Here is a 16,969-nt window from a genome sequence, read left to right on the forward strand (position 1 = left end):
GGAAGTAATATAACAACAACAAAGAAAATTGAGTATAATTCACTCATAATCTCACTCAATGTTAACTATTATAATTTTTGTGAATTCCTTCCTGGTCTTTTATGTGCATGCTTTTTTACAGTTGTGGTATACATATAATTTTATATCCTTCTTCTTAGGTTAACATATAAACATGTTATGTAAGTGAACATATATATGTTCCTGCAATTACAGTGGTAATTACATTTTGATTGGGTATGTAATAATTATGTGCATGTATGGACATAATAGTCTTAACCAGCTCCCCACTATTAGTCACATAGGATGACTCCAACTTTTCACTATCATAAGTAATGCTATGAGAACATCTTTATCCATATAAATTTCTCAAATTTCAGATAATTTCCTTAGAATAGATTCCTCAAAGATATATTATTAATTAATTATATGATAGTTTTATTACTCTTTATTCATATTTCCAAATTGCTTTCTGAGTGGGTTTTGCAGTTTATACTGCCCCAGTGGTATCTGGAAGTACCTATTTCATCATGAGAGAAATCCTCACTGGGAAGTTTCAAACATTACAGTGTCCCTTCATAGAGCTATTTGACTTCCTCTCCCTTTAGCCTAGTAGAATGTATCCAAGGTCTGTAATCATGTGGTTTTTCTGGCTAGTCCATATTATTATCATCTCCTGGTAACTGATTGATCTATCCTTAGATCTTCATCTGAAAAAGCTCCCTTCTTGAGTCCCAAGTTGATATCTTTAGACTTCACATAGAATTTACATTAGAAGTTACTTCCCTAGTCACCTTAACTGATCCCAAGAAATGTCTTCACGATTCTCCCTTCTCTGTAGCTCTGACCTAGGTTCTGCTCTCCCATAATAAAGCTAAGGTGGTCTATTTTTCCTTCTGCCTTAGGTTAGGTTATTGTAGTGAATGCTGAGCATCCCCATTCTACTTCAGAATGCCATATTGAGTCTTACATGCCACTCTTTCTACCATCCATGTCTCTTCTTGTTCTGAAGTTTTCACTTAAAGATGAATGAAAGCAGAAAGGGGTCTAACAGGGGACTAGACACTACCAGAGACATTAACATAGAAAGGTAAGAAAAGATAGTAATAAACAAAGAACAGACAAAGGTTACACTCTAGACAAGTTCTCTTCTACACCATCAAGAAAAAGTTAAGGAGAAGAGAAACTAACAGGGTGGTAAGGGAAGAGCTCAAGGAAGAGATATAAAAGGTCTGGGGAAATGGGGAGGAGGGATCTTCCTGGGGTAGTGGAAATGTTCTAAAACGGAATTGTGGCAATGGTTGTACAACTCTGTAAACAATTTACTAAAAATAATCATTGAATTGTACACTTTAAATGAGTAAATTTTGTGCAGGTTATAAATAAAGCAGTTAAATAGAAAAGATCAGGGGAAAAGGAATTTAGCTGACAAAAGCAGCTGAAAGATAAACTGTTAGAGTCCTAGAAAGAAAATAAAAATGAAAATCTCAAAGCAGTGAGAAGTAAAGTAGACACTGCTAAAACAAAATGGAGAGGAAATACGGAATTCCTGGGAGGTCCAGTGGTTAGGACTCCTCCCTTCTACTGCAGGGGGCACAGGTCCAGTCCCTGGTCGGGGAACTAAGATGCCACAAGCCACACGGCCAAAAAAAAATTTTCAGAGGAAATAGACAAAGAAATGAAGACAATTAGAGAAAAGAGAGGAATTATAGAATACAGATTTAGCTTTTGTGAGGACAGAAATCATTTCTGTTTAATGCTTAGTACATAGTAAGTGCTCATGAAGTGTCTGTGGAATAAATGAGTGTGCCAGCATGTGAGGAATAAGTGTCCTTGAAGAGAATTTAAATAAATAAATCAATAAACAAGCTAAAGATAAGTATATAATCTCTTTAAATATAGAAATAAGGGTAAAGTATATGAATTATAGTTATGGAATATAAAAATATAAATGACAAAATCAGGTGGGTTAAAAAGTATAAGAGATTGGGACTTCCCTGGTGGCGCAGTGGTTAAGAATCTGCCTGCCAATGCAGGGAACACAGGTTTGAGCCCTGGTCCAGGAAGATCCCACATGCCGTGGAGCAACTAAGCCCATGCGCCACAACTACAGAGCCTGCGCTCTAGAGCCTGTGAGCCACAACTACCGAAGCCCGCACACCTAGAGCCTGTGCTCCGCAACAAGAGAAGTCACCGCAATGAGAAGCAAGTGCACCTCAAAGAAGAGTAGCCCCCGCTCACCGCAACTAGAGAAAGCCCGCGTGCGGCAATGAAGACCCAATGCAGCCAAAAAAAAAAAGTATAAGAGATCACTAATAATATTTGTCAGTAAATCAAAATTACTGATTTGCTCATTTTTTAGATATTAATGAGAAATTTCCAAATTTACTTTTTTTTTTTAATTTTTATTTATTATTTATTTATTATGTTTATTTTTGGCTGTGTTGGGTCTTCGTTTCTGTGTGAGGGCTTTCTCCAGTTGCGGCGAGTGGGGGCCACTCTTCATCGCGGTGCGCGGACCTGTCACTATCGCGGCCTCTCTTGTTGCGGAGCAGAGGCTCCAGACGCTCAGGCTCAGTAGTTGTGGCTCACGGGCCCAGTTGCTCCGCGGCATGTGGGATCTTCCCAGACCAGGGCTCGAACCCGTGTCCCCTGCATTGGCAGGCAGATTCTCAACCACTGCGCCACCAGGGAGGCCCCCAAATTTACTTTTGAATCCATTCCAGAAAGTAATTTACTATATTGGTTTACTAATTCTCTGTTGGAAAACTAATGATTAGCTCCTTAGCTCCTGTGCATGGGCTGGGGAGCTATTCTGTTTCATGTGCATGGGGGTGCATGTGGAATAGAATAAGAGAATTATGGGACTCATGATCAAGAATAGAAAGTTATTGGGACTTGCCTGGTGGTCCAGCAGTTAAGACTCTGCACTCCCAGCACAGGGGGCCCGGGTTCAATCCCTGGTCAGGGAACTAGATCCCACATGCCTTAACTAGAAAATCCCGTGTGCCACAACTAAGACCCGGTGGCTCAGCCAAGTAAATAAATAAATATATATTTTTTTAAAAACCTGGTTTAAAAAAAAAAAGAATAGAAAGTTATTAAATAACATTAATCCCATTCCATTAAGAAAAAAATTAAGTGGGCCAGTGTTAAGCCCATAAATTTTTAAAGAGCAAAAACAATCTGGGAATTCCCTGGCAGTCCAGTGGTTAGGACTTGGCGCTTTCACTGCCGTGGCCTGGGTTCGCTCCCTGGTTGGGGAACTAAGATCCTGCAAGCTGCACGGCATGGCCAAAAGAAAGAAAGAAAGAAAGGAGGGGGAGGGAGGGAGGAAGGAAGAGAGGGAGGGAGGGGGGAGGGAGGAAGGAAGGAAGGAAGGAAGGAATCCATCCATCCTTACCTAGCCAACTGTGGTGGATTAAAATTATGGCCACAGCAGAAACAGCCCCTCCCATCAAGACCTGAAGAGTTGAATCTACTCACCTGGGCATCGTGACTTGGCTTTGGCCAGTGGGACATCAAGAAGCATGAAACAAGCCAAGGCTTGAAAAGCATTTACACATTGGGGTTTGCCCTCTCTTGCTTCTGGGAGCTAAGACCACCATATGAAGAAGCCTGGGCTAGGCTGCTGGAGGATGAAAGACCATGTGGAGAGAGAGGCCCAGCCATCCATTCCTACCATTTGGACTGAGACCCCAGTTGGGCCTGTGAGTGAGACCTTGATGATTATCTTAGATAATCATCAGCCCCAGCTGAGCTGCCCCAGGCCAAAACAACTGCCCATTCAACCTATAGAATCATGAGAAATAATAAATCATCATTATTTTAAGCCACTTAGTTTTGGGGTGATTTATTATACTGCAACAGTGTAAGAAAATAGGTACACTTATACACTCTTTTTTTTTTTTTCATACACTGTTGATAGGAATGTAAAATGATTTAATCTCTTTGGAAACAAATATGGCCATTCCATTGCTCAAATTTTATCATACAGTTATATTTTTACAAATGTGCAAAGATATATATGTACAGGGGTGTTTGTTTCAGGCAGAATTTTTAATTCCAAACAGTAGAGCCCACTCCAGCATGTCTAGCTGGGGAGGAATTTACTAATGTACATTATAGCTTGCAGAGTCTCTAGGAGGGTCAGGCTGTATTGGCTAGGCAGCCAGGTGGAACACTCAAACTTCCTGTAGGGCTGCCCCAGTGAAGGGGATATCTCAGCCACTTCCTCCACCAGAAAATGGAGTCTGCTTACCATACATTCCCTCACTCACCATGCTCATTGCCACTTGGAGTCTAGTTGGTAGAACTTCAGCCATATGCCTGCACCAGATGGCAAGAAAGGCTGGAAAAGCAGTTTTCTGCCATTTACACCAGGGACGGGCTTCCTAATTCCAAGTCTGGGAAAGGTGTTTAGAAGGTACTGGGCAGTCTGAAATATGACAGATGTGCTCTACAATGTTCAAGACAACACTATTAATAATATCAAAGAACTGGAAATAATCCAATTGCTCAATTAGTAAGTGACTGGTTAAATTTGGGGATATTCATATAATGGACTGCTATGCAGGCATTTTTTAAAATCAAGTAGATTTTTATCTTCTAACATAGAAAATGGCCATAATATTTTATGAAGTGAGAAAAACAAATTACCAAAACAATGTATTTTTTAAATGTTTACTTGTATACGCAGAGAAAATATCTAGAAGGATACATGCCAAACTGTGATTAGTTGTTCCTTCTGGGAAATGACCAGTTCCTTGGGGGCAAATGTTGGATGATGGGGAAACCGTTTGATATTTTATAGTATCATGTATATTGCTTCTTTTAATGTAACAGCTTTATTGAAGTTTCTGTGGATATACTTACTCTGGACATTTCATATAAATGGAATCATATAATATGTGGCCTTTTGTGTCTGGCTTCTTTCAGGGTTCATTCATGTTGTAGCATGTGTCAGTGTTTCATTCCTTTTTATTGACAAATATTTCATTGTATGGATATATCGTATCTTTTTTATCCATTCATCAGTTGATGGACATTTGAGTTATTTATATCTTTTGGCTATCATAAATATACTGCTATGAATGTTTATAAGTTTTCATATGGTTGTATGTTTTCTGTTCTTTTGGGTAGAATTACTGGGTCATATGATAACTGTATATTTAACTTTTTGAGGAGCTGCAAACTTATCCAAAGCCACTGCACCATTTGCATCCTCACTAACAATGTATGAGGGTTCCCATTTCTCCACATCTTCACCAATACTTGTTATTGTCTGTCTTCAATAATATTACAGTTTAGTAGGGAGGACGATATGTAGAGAAGGAAAGGAGTGAGCCAACATTTGTTTTCCACTGTTTGTTAGACACTGTGATGCTTTACCCTTTTCAAACCTCAAAATCCCCTTTAGGTATTTTGGGAGGCATTTAAGGTAGGCATCATTACCATGTTTTAACATGAGGAAGCTGTTGCTCAGAAAAGTTAAATAATTTTCCAAATGCCACACCCATGACATGTACACAATTAATCATGATATAGGGTAGGAAGTGCTGTGATAAAAGATTCATGTAATTTTATAAGAATTATAAAAAAGCTATGATAACTCATAGTTGGATTAGGAAAGAAAGCCAGCATATGAATTTGAAGGACAGGGATGCCAGAGATGCCAAGATATGAGAAGAAATTGCATGTATGTGCAAGTCCATGTGTTCTGAGTATTTTCTTTGCAGCTGTTTAAAGTGAGCAGCTTAATGGCCCTCTACCCTGTCAGAAGTTTAAAACATGAGCATCCAACCTGTGATTGTATAAGATGCCTTGAGGGGAAACATTGCTCAACCTTGTCTAAGATGCCACTGGTGTGAATTGCTGTGGGCTGCTGCAAGAAAGGAAGCAGGACGCTGAGAAGGGCTTTTAAGGGCATGTACTCTAAAGTCACAGGCACTTACTTGATGGGGACAGACATTTTTCTAAGAATGCATTTGCTGTGTGGCTGGCCATTCAGTGGACTATGAGTGCAGTGAAGTCAGTGAGCTGTATTCTTGGGAGACTCTGGTGCGGATGTCTCTTCCTTTGTTCCAGGGCTCCTGACCTTGCTCAGTCATAGCACGTGGGGATTCTCCCATGGAATTCTTTAGAAACCATGAAGGAGTCAGGCACGTAAACTAGATCCACGGCCCAAAGTTGTATTCATCCAGCTCACTCATCCACCAAATTTGGTTCCAAATGGTGTGTGTCTGGCTGTTGTCAGAAATCAAATTAAAAGATGAGGATTTGCCACCACCAAGAGAATTGCAGGAGAGAAACTCCCCTCAGTGTTTTGAACAGCATTAATACCTGCCAACTACACCAGCAACAATTCAGAGGGCGGCTTCATCAAGCATCTTATTTGCAGGGATAGAAGACACAGGAGCTCTGTGGTGCCAGACAAACCTGGCTCCCTGTATAAGCTCTCCCATTTCCTAGCTGCATGTGGGACCTTGGGCCAAGTGCTTAGCTTGCTTAGCCAACCTAAACCCACTCTTTGTGGTTTTTAGGTACCCAAGGCACAGGGTGGATGTGAGAATAAAATTGTACATATGAACTGCTTGCACAGTGCCCAGCCCATGGTAAGAACTTGATAAAAGGCAGCTATTCTCATTAGTGTTAGCTTTCTTCTCTAAGAAGAGCACTGTGGTGTTTTAGAAGTTTTAAAGCACTGAGAATATGGGCTTTTCTCTGGAGCTTACTGCAGAGCTACAGTTGTTGACTCACACTTCGGATTAGTCACCCTCAATCCAATCAGTCAGTTTCCTACACTTCATTCACTGTTTGAGCTCAGAATAGGATTAAAGGGAAACCAGGATTCTGTTGTGCACATAAAGGGAAATATGGCAACTTTGGTACTGAAGGCCCTTGGCACAATTAGGCAAAATAATTCTCATTTTCCCTTGAAATTTCCCCTTTACTGTCAGGACAGTATCTCTTTGGGAGGGTGGAAAAGAAGACCAAGTTCTCTTTCTCCATTTCCTGTAGTCTTGAGAGCTGGCCCTGTCCTCAGTATCCCCTCTTCAACATTCCACCAAGAGTTGACCACTTTGGGACTTCTGTGGGGTTTCCGGCTTAGGGAACTTTGGTTCAAAGCTATGAAAACCTTTTGTATAATCATGGCTATCCTTAATGTTCAGTGTTGCCTGCCAGTTGCCCCACTGAGTAAGTCATCTTGTATGTTAGTGATATTCACATTTTTGTGAGAAATAACCAATGAAAATTCTGAGATCAATGGTTTTTAAAATATTTCTTTTTTCTCCCTAGATTTCTCTTTCCTAAATGTCTCGACCAGTGTTCACAAGGTAAGCAATATGCTCTATTTTCGCTTGCATGCCTTTCAAATTATGTTTAGATGCAACAGACTTTTCTTCATGCTCCCACCTACCATTCTGAAATCTAAAGCAAATAAAACTGATCCAGGGAAAACTTGGGCATTTTTTGCTTTTATCTTATTTGATAGGCAGATTTCTTCCAAGAGTTTGTCTCTTAATGATAATAAATTGCCATGGCAACACCTCTTCTGAGCTGGGCTTAAGTCTGCCCTGGCCTTCCAGCTAATGTCAGTGGACTGAATAGGTATTCCTAGCCTGTGGATCAGCAAGATTTTGATGCATTTCTCCTGTCCCGTGAGTGAGAGTATGGCTGAGTAGAACCTTCTCCCTTAGTCCCCTGCTACATATACTGAAATTTTCCACATCTCCTTTATAACATTTAGAAAAATCCACCCATCCTGTAGATTATACTCAACCTTGCATTGTCCTACCATCTGGCAGCCTGGGAGCAGCACTTTTTAGTCATATTAGCTATGATGGCTGGAGACCCAGAATAAATTCTAAGTTTCCTACAGTTAGTGATAAAATACTTACTGTTGTCAGAAGACCTGGGGTCTGGGCTTCCTGAAACAGCCCAGCAAGTAGAAATCAGATGGAAGAAAATAACTCAGTGTCACCAGCACAGTTTTGCCCTGCTGATCCCATTGCCAATCCACAAGGAATGGAGACAATAGAGCATTCGTAGAGCTGTTGTCTTGGGAAAGAGCTGAGCTGGAGGCTGTGCAGGGCAGGAGGCCGGGTCACTGGAGAGAAGAATGTGTGTGTTGGACTGCTGCACCAGGGAGTCTCAAGTCTAGCTTTTAGAGGCCCCTGTTGCTTTCTAGGCACTGCACCCCAGAAGCAGAGTTGAATGGAGGTTGGCTGGGTCTATCTACAGTGTCCACCCCAGGTAGATTAAAGAGATTTTATAGGGGCTGGGTCAGTAGGATCTGGTAACAGACTAGATGGGGGGACATTGCAAAAGGGGCTATCTGGAATGACTCCTAGGTTTCTAGCTTGGGAGATTGGGACGGTTCATGGTACCTATCCTTGAAATAGACTACATAGAAGAAAACGTAGGTCCAGGAGATAACCAAAGAGAGCTGTCTGGTCCTTCGATAAATGTTTGGAAGTCATGATCAAAGCCAAGGGTGTGGGCCATAGTCAGCCCCTCTGACTATATGATCGATCATATAGTGATCGATCACATGATTGATCACATGACGATTGCCACCCTAGTGCCCCTTGGCTTCTTGACACTTTCTCCTTCAGTGCCCCTCTGCTTTTTTTGCATGTGGGAAAAAGATGATCAGGCTACCTTGGCAAAGAACCTTAAGCAAGTGTTCTGTCTTTACTGTCCATGAACCTGGGCCAGCATTACAAGAGGAAAGCTCTTTTAGGCAAAGACAGAATGAGTTCTGTCTGGGATTTTGTAGGCATATTTCATTAACATTGCCTTCTAACTCATTGTTCAAAGGCAATGTGTGTCAATTCTGTGCTTATATAAAGAAAGCTGGGGTGGGGGTGGGAGGACTTCCTTGGTGGTCCAGTGGTTAAGAATCCGCCTTCCAATGCAGGGAACTCGGGTTCGATCCCTGGTCGGGGAACTAAGATCCCCCATGCCGCGGGGCAACTAAGCGCATGCGCTGCAACTACTGAGCATGCGAGCCACAACTAGAGAGCCTGCATGCCACAGCTACAGAGCCCACACGCTTTGGACCCCGCACGCCACAAGAAGAGAGAAGCCTGTGCACCACCACAAAAGATCCCGCGTGCCGCAACTAAGACCCAACGCAGCCAAAAATTAAATAAATAAATAAACATGTTTATAAAAAAAGAATTAAAAAAAAAAAAAAAAGAAAGCTGGGGGAATTCCCTGGCAGTCCAGTGGTTAGGACTCACGTTTTCACTGCCACGGCCCGGGTTCAGTCCCTGGTCGGAGGAGTAAAAAAAAAAAAAGAAAGCTGGGAATGTGATCAGATGTAGACAGATAACCTTGAGGCCATATATGCTGTTTTCTGAACTGCAAAGGGCTTGTTAAGTGGTAGTGCCTTAGTAGACATCTTCCCCTTACATCTGGGCCAAGAGGACCCTATAGACTGATCTGACCTAATTCACCATGGGCATGGACCCTCTGGGGAGAGAGGAGATAAAATGCAAGTACTTCTTCCTCCTCAGAGATTTGGTGGCTTTCTTAGAGGTAGGATCTGCCACCGGTAGACAAACATTTCATGTCCCAAGGGAGCAGTTGCCTCCCTTCGCTCCTGTTCATGAGTCAAGCTCCCTGATTCATTGCTTTTACAACAAAGGATTATTTTACAATGAGAAAAGCACTGTATTGCAGCCACAAGATGATGTGTATTACAGAAATCCAAGGATTAGGAAATAATCTCAATCCTTAAACAACAAGCAAGGCTCATTATAATGCTGGCTTTAAAACAGAGCGCAGATAATTTACTACCATGACCTGCTTTTAGATGTATCTGTAGATAGACAAAAGAAGTGAGATTTGTATTCTTCTGGGCTGCTGGAAGTCTTTAGCCAGACTGGGATGGTCAAACAGACCTCAGAGATGTTTCTCCACTCGGGAACGGGCCAGTCCAGGCTGCCTGCTCACTCACAGCCCAGACTGGTGAGACGTTGGCCAAATCAGAGTTTCCACTCCTTGATAACAGAGCAGAAGGAAGCTCCTGGCCCAAGCAAGATGAAACCGCTCATGATGGCCTCTTCACCCTGTGCTCCAGATAACTGCTGTACCTTGCCTTGAAGATGGCATTTCCTCTTGGCAGGTAGCAGATTGCATAGCTGGCCTAAGGAATGCTGGGGATAATCCTTTTGCTTGTTTCTCCACAAAGCAAAGCCCCTTTTCTATGTCCAATTCCTGACCTAGAATCCAAAGCTCACAGTGATTGTCTACATGGTACTCATGGGGCAGACAGGACTTTGGGCAAGGTGTCTGTCAGAATCTCAGACCCTAGCCTTTTCTCAGGCAGGCCAAGCCTGTGCTTGTGACCCTGCTGCATGCCACTTCAGGTTGGCACATTTGCAGTAGTCTGACTCTCCAGTTTCTCTGCCCAAGAAGATGCTAAGTAGTGTCCTAGGGCCTTTATAGATCTTCTCTCAGCCTTTCCTTACTCCTCACTGCAAGATCCACCACAGCTATTCTTGTCTTCCACCCCTGGGAATGTCATGGGCCTCTTGCAGGAGCCGGCTCCCATAACTGCCATCTCTGGAATGTGCTGAGCCTTCTAGAACGCTGCCTGCTACCCCACTGTGCCACATTCTGGGCCTGGCTGCCTGGCCTTGCTTTACTCAGTTTCCAAAGGCCCCAGCCACTTCCTGTGGCTGCACCAGGACATGGGGTTCTGGCAGTAGGCTCAGCAGGCTGTCCTCACTGCCTCCCCACAGCCTCCAGAGTGACCTTTCTAAATGGGAATGGGAGCACAGGCACTACCAGTGTCACCTTTGTTAGGAGGCTTTCCTGAAACTCTAACTGCAGATGGTCCATCTTAATGTTAAAGCTTATGAACAAGGAAGGCATGTGAGGAACCTTTTTAAAATAGAATAAACAAAATGCAGACATATTCTCCATTTGAATTCCTAAGTCTTGTGCTGTTACCACATCTAGGCCATACCTGAAGACCTTGAGAATAGAAGTTTTAAGTGTAGGAGAAGCTGTTAAGAAAATGTGGTTCTGTATATTCCTATATACTTGTATATGCATAGACTATCTGAGGAGGCATACCCAAAATCTGGTTATTAGTGGTTGCCTCTGGGGAGGAGAAATAAGGCTCAGGGTGCCAGAGAAAGGAAGAAGAAACTTGAACACCCTTTTGTACCTTATCAATTTTGCACCAAAAATATATATATACTAATAAATCTTAGAAACCTTTCCAGATGGCTGTCTGATGAATGGTACTTGCTCAGACCTGCAAGTGGGAGAATTTTTGGCATGTGGGCACCCATAGCTTAGTTTCTTAGGCAGCTGCCTCGGAGGTCAGGTTGCATGTGTCTTTTATTACACTTCATTCATTCTTTCATTTTTTCAGCAAATCTTTATCTAATGCCTGCTGTAACCCAGTCCTGGGGGATTAAGAAAGGCTTCTGGAAGAGGTGCTATTCAGATTGTCTACACCCTGAAGGAGGAGTTGGCCCTCCTTCAAAAAAACGAGAGAAAAGATGGCTCCAGGCAGAAGAAACAGCAAGATTGAAGGCCTGATGGTGATTAGAGTACGACTAGGGCCCTGAGGAAGTGCAGCATGCAGATAGATCAAGCAGGCCAAGAAGTTTAGATATCAGCCTAAAAATAATTGGAATGCATTAAATATTTTAAGTAGAGAAGTGACTTGATCAGATTTATGTTTTTGAAAGATTACTCTTACTACAGTAGGAAGAATGAATTGTAAAGGAAGCCTGGAAGTAGAATGAGCAGTAACCTAGTGAAGAGAGAGCAGTGGTCTAAACCAGGCAGTTGGTAGCAGGGACTGAGAGTGGAGGATGGACGATGGCCCAGGTTTGGGGAACTGGGCAGTCGGTGTGCCTTTCACCAAGTGACCACTTGGATGTCAGGGGAAGTCATTGAGGAAACCCACCCTTGAATCCTCAGAGGTCTCTCAAGCACTGTGCAGAGGCATATGGGCCATATTTACCTAAGGCCGACTGACTTGCTGTGGAGCACTAACAGATACCTGCGAAGAGCAGGACTCATGTCTCAGAACCAAGGAACCAATAGATTCCCAAACAGTGTGTAAGCACTCAGGAAGCAGATTGTGTGCTCAGCAGTCGAGCCCTACCTCCTGACATCTATGATCCTAGGCATATTGTATACCCTTTGTGTGTGCCCTGTCCCCATTGTTACACACGAGCATTGACATGAAGCTCCTAACCCCTGTTCCCTGGTTGCGAATGGAATGTGTTTATGAGGTTAGATTCAGTCTTTAGAGTTTTGGAACACTTTTTATAAGTATGATTGGTGAGAGGAAGGAAGTATCACTAACTTCTGCCTCAGACCAGAGGCAGGGGCCAGGGGTCCTGGAAGTTGCCTTCAAACCAGTGATAGCCACTCATCTAAACCATGGGCTCAGCAGCCTAGGCTGGTGAGAGTCATGTGACTTACCTTCCTGCTTGTTGCTGTGGCTAAGGTGTGCCACAGCCACCTCTGTCAGTCTGAGGAATGGATCGGTCCAGGCTCCTTGGTGTACATGTAGGGGTCCCATTCCCAAATGATGAGATGGTGGTGGTAGTAGTGTCAGGTTGCATTTAATGAGTTCTTACTCTCTGTAGCCTGTGATAAAGCATTTCACAGATAACCTGGAGATATGTGTTCCCATCTGACAGAGGAGGAAATTTGGGCTCAGAGAGAAAGTTGAGCAATTTGCCTAATGTCACCCATGAATAATTAGTGGAACCGAAAATTCAGACTCAGGTTTACTTGGTTCTAAAAACCCATGCTTTAATCTTTACCTTATGCTATCTTTTTACATACATGAAGAAGATAAATAAAAATATAAGCCCTATATTTTAAGCACTGCCTGTGTTATTCAAAGGAGCTCTCGTAGCTCAGAGAAAGAGACAGCAAGGTGGCATGAGGGGAGGATTGGGATGGTAAGGTATTAGAGAAGATTGTAAGGAAGAAGTAAGCTTTACCAAAAAATTTTTTAAAAGGGCTTAAGTGAAAAAACAAGGTACAGAATGGTATAGTATGCCACTGTTTGTGGGAAAAATGTATACATACACATTTACTTGTAAATACTCAGCACATATCTGGAAGAAAACTCTGATAAATATGGTTGCCTCCAGGGAAAGAAGTAGGTTGCTGGATAGGAAGGGAATTTACTTTCTCTGTGAACCCTTCTGTGCATTATGAGTTTTGCCCTCAAAAACTAAGTACAGCTAATCCTTTAAAAAACAAAACACTTGACTGAAGTAAACAGTATTAGTAAGAGTCCTCTGTACTGAATATTCATTATTCAGGATCCTACAATTACAAGGTTACTTAGGAAAGCTGAAGTCTCATAATTTAGAGACATTCACTTATGAACTAATCGTTTATAAAACTAGTCTCTATTAGTAAAAAGATTGATGATGAGCATTGAGCCTTCTTAGGTATAGAATTAATTATAGGCTTCCCTGGTGGCGCAGTGGTTAAGAATCCGCCTGCCAATGCAGGGGACACGGGTTCAAACCCTGGTCCGGGAAGATGCCACATGCCGTGGAGCAACTAAGCCTGTGCGCCACAACTACCGAGCCTGTGCTCTAGAGCCTGCGAACCACAACTACTGAGCCTGTGCACCTAGAGCCCGTGCTGCACAACAAGAGAAGCCACTGCAGTGAGAAGCCCACGCACCGCAACGAAGAGTGCCCCCGCTTGCCGCAACTAGAGAAAGACCACGCGCGGCAACAAAGACCCAATGCAGCCAAAAATAAATAAAATAAATAAATTTATGAGAAAAAAAATTAATTATAACACCTATGAGAATGCTATTACAAAATAGAATATAAATGTTGAAAATCTCAAAAACCTATAAATGAAATTATATTTAATAAAAAATTAGGAGGCAACAAGAGAGAGATATTACCTCTACATCTTCTCAAGTGGGAGATCAGTAAATTTTAAAGCTGTTAAGTCAAGTTGTAAAGAGTTAGTTATACTCTTTAAAGATACAAAATTATCCACTCGGGCTTCTCTGGTGGCATGGTGGTTAGGAATCCACCTGCCAAGTCAGGGGACACGGGGGTGAGCCCTGGTCTGGGAAGATCCCACGTGCCGTGGAGCAGCTAAGCCCATGCGCCACAACTACTGAGCCTGTGCTCTAGAGCCCACGAGCCACAACTGCTGAAGCCCACGCTCCTAGAGCCTGTGCTCCACAACAAGAGAAGCCACTGCAGTGAGAAGCCCACACACTGCAATGAAGAGTAGCCCCCGCTCGCCACAACTAAAGAAAGCCCGCGCGCAGCAACGAAGACCCAACACAGCCATAAATAAATAAATAAATAAATTTATAAGAACAGTAAAACTTTAAAAAAAAATAAGTATCCACTAGAGGAACTATAAAATTATTAATGTAACCAACCAGAACGTGATAGTGGAGAAGTGGGACAAATTTAAGGGTATATGAACTTCCTTGTCTGTCATATGGAAAAGTCAAAAGACATTGTCTAAAGGTGACATAAGGATAGCTATCATAAGAACATAAAACAGACTATAAGCCCACCACTTATCAGAAGGAAAGCAGAAAACAGAATGCAGAAATCATACTGCTAAAAGTTAAAAAAAATTTTTTTTGAATAGAATTCCACATAAACAAGGTAACAGAAACAAAGTGTCAGTAAATATAAATGGTATAAACACCTAGTAAAAGGAAAAGTATCTCAGATTAAACCAAAAAATAGAATCTAATTATATGATGTTCTGTACAAGAGGAGCATCTAAAACTAAGTAAGGATGGTGATAAAAGAACGGACAAGATATAACAAACGAATGCAAACAAAAAGAAATGGGGTTGATATTAATAACAGCAGGGTTGAATACCAGGCAAAATATTGAAGAGTCTAAAAAGGGCAGTTTTGGGAGTTTCCTGGTGGTCCAGTGGTTAAGACTCCGTGCTTCCACTGCAAGGTGCACGGGTTCAATCCCTGGTCGGGGAACTAAGATCCCGCATGCTGCACAACACGGCCAATAAATAAATAAAAGGGCAATTTTTAATGATAAAGGACACCATCTACAACCTGTCATGAATATTTCTGTACCAAATAATTCAAAAGAAAGCATATACCTTTAAGTTACTATGTTACTAAACAAGAAATAATTTTTCTTTTTATTGAGATATAATTGACATATAACATTGTATTAGTTTCAAGTGTATAACAGAATGATTTGATGTTTGTATACATTGCAAAATGATAACCACAATAAGTTTAGTTAACATGCATTGCCTTACATAGTTACAAAACAATTTTTTTCTTATGATGAGAACTTTTAAGATCTACTCTCTTAGCAACTTTTAGTTATTCAGTACAGTATTATTAACGGTAGTTACCATGCTGTACATTACATTTCCATGACTTATTTGTTTTATAACTGGAAGTTTGTACGTTTTGACTCTCTTCTCCCATTTCTCTCACCCTCTACCCCCTGCTTCTGGCAGCCACCAGTTTGTTCTCTGTATCTGTGGGCTTGGTTTTTGTTTTTGTTTTTTGTTTTTGTTTTTAGATTCTGCATATAAATGAGATATAATGAGATCATATGGTATTTCTCTGTCTGACTTATTTCATTTAGCATAATGCCCTTGAGGTCCATCCATGGCAAGATGGCAAGATTTCATTCTCTTTATGGCTGAGTAACATTCATATATGTATCATATCATATATAAGATAGATATATCTTAATATATAAGATATATCTATCTTATATCTCCTTTATCCATTCATCCACTAATGGACACTTAGGTTGTTTCCATATCTTGCTATTGTGAATAATACTGCAATGAACATGGGTGTGCAGATAGCTCTTCAAGATAGTGATTTCAGTTCCTTCTGGTATATTCCAGAAGTGGAATTGTTGGATCATATGGTACTTTTATTTTTAATTTTTTGAGGAATTCCATCCTGTTTTCCATAGTGTCTGTACCACTATGGAATTGGCATTCCCAGCAACAGTGTACAAGTTTCCCTTTTCTCCACATCCTCACCAGCACTACTTATTTCTTGTCTTTTTGAGAACAGCCATTCTAACAGGTGTGAAATGCTGTCTCATTGTGGCTTTTTTAAATAGTGAATTAAGCATTCAACTTAAGAAGTTAGAAAAAGAACAAGAACTTTTTTAAAGCTAGATTATAATAAAAAGGATTGAATCTATAAACCAGATATATCTAGCATGTTAAGCAACACTATGGAGATGCAATCAGCAAAATCTAGACTGAGAGAAATATACAAGATGCAGTTTTTCAACAAATAAATCACAAAGAAGTAAGAAGAAAACTATAGATTGAAGGAGAATTATAAGATGCATCAGTGAAATATAATGTATAGGCTTTGTTTGGTTCCTGTTTCTAAAAAATTAAGAAAATATTCTTGAGACAGAAAAATTTGAATATGGACTAGATATTTTATATTAAAGAATTTATTGTTAATCATTCATTTTTTTAAAGAGTCCTTATCTTATGATAATACATACTGACATATTTTTGGATGAAATAATAGGATGTCTGTTATTGGCTTCAGAATCATCCAGTGGGGAAGGAGAGGAAAGGAGAAAAGGTTGGGGTATGGTATAGAAGAAATAGTTAGCCAAATGTTGATCTTTCTTGAAGCCAAGTGATGGGCTCGTGGGCGTTCATTATACTATTTTTTTCTACTTTTGTATATGTTTGAAATTTTCACAATATTAAATGAATAAAAATGGTTGAATAGCACAAATGCAAATGATACTATAGCAGAAATGGTGTATATGCTGTGATCCTAGCCATGTAAACATAAGTATGGAAGAGATATTACAATTGTGTTGGCATGGTGGGATGTGGCAAATTCTCTGATTTCAAAATTATCTGTAGTGCTGTGGATTTTACTTCTATATTTTCACAGGAAGGTTGAGAGTGATTGTGGCCCACTCCACAACCTCTCTTTAC

The 16,969-nt window shown here is 41.1% G+C and overlaps 1 protein-coding gene across 4 annotated transcripts in view; it reads left to right on the forward strand.

Moving 5' to 3' along the window:
* Nucleotides 1-16,969, forward strand: part of DNAAF9 (dynein axonemal assembly factor 9) — a 148,242-nt gene that overhangs the window by 115,558 nt on the left and 15,715 nt on the right. For 3 of the 4 annotated variants that reach the window (XM_057528941.1, XM_057528942.1, XM_057528943.1), the window contains one exon: nt 7,297-7,334. In XM_057528941.1, the coding sequence (XP_057384924.1) occupies nt 7,297-7,334 (38 nt within the window). Of the gene's footprint in view, nt 1-7,296; nt 7,335-11,392; nt 15,610-16,969 lie in introns of those variants that run through there. The other variant, XM_057528944.1, reaches the window with a different exon arrangement.

This window comes from Balaenoptera acutorostrata, chromosome 15 (genome assembly GCF_949987535.1).
Source record: "Balaenoptera acutorostrata chromosome 15, mBalAcu1.1, whole genome shotgun sequence".
Taxonomy (NCBI): domain Eukaryota; kingdom Metazoa; phylum Chordata; class Mammalia; order Artiodactyla; family Balaenopteridae; genus Balaenoptera; species Balaenoptera acutorostrata.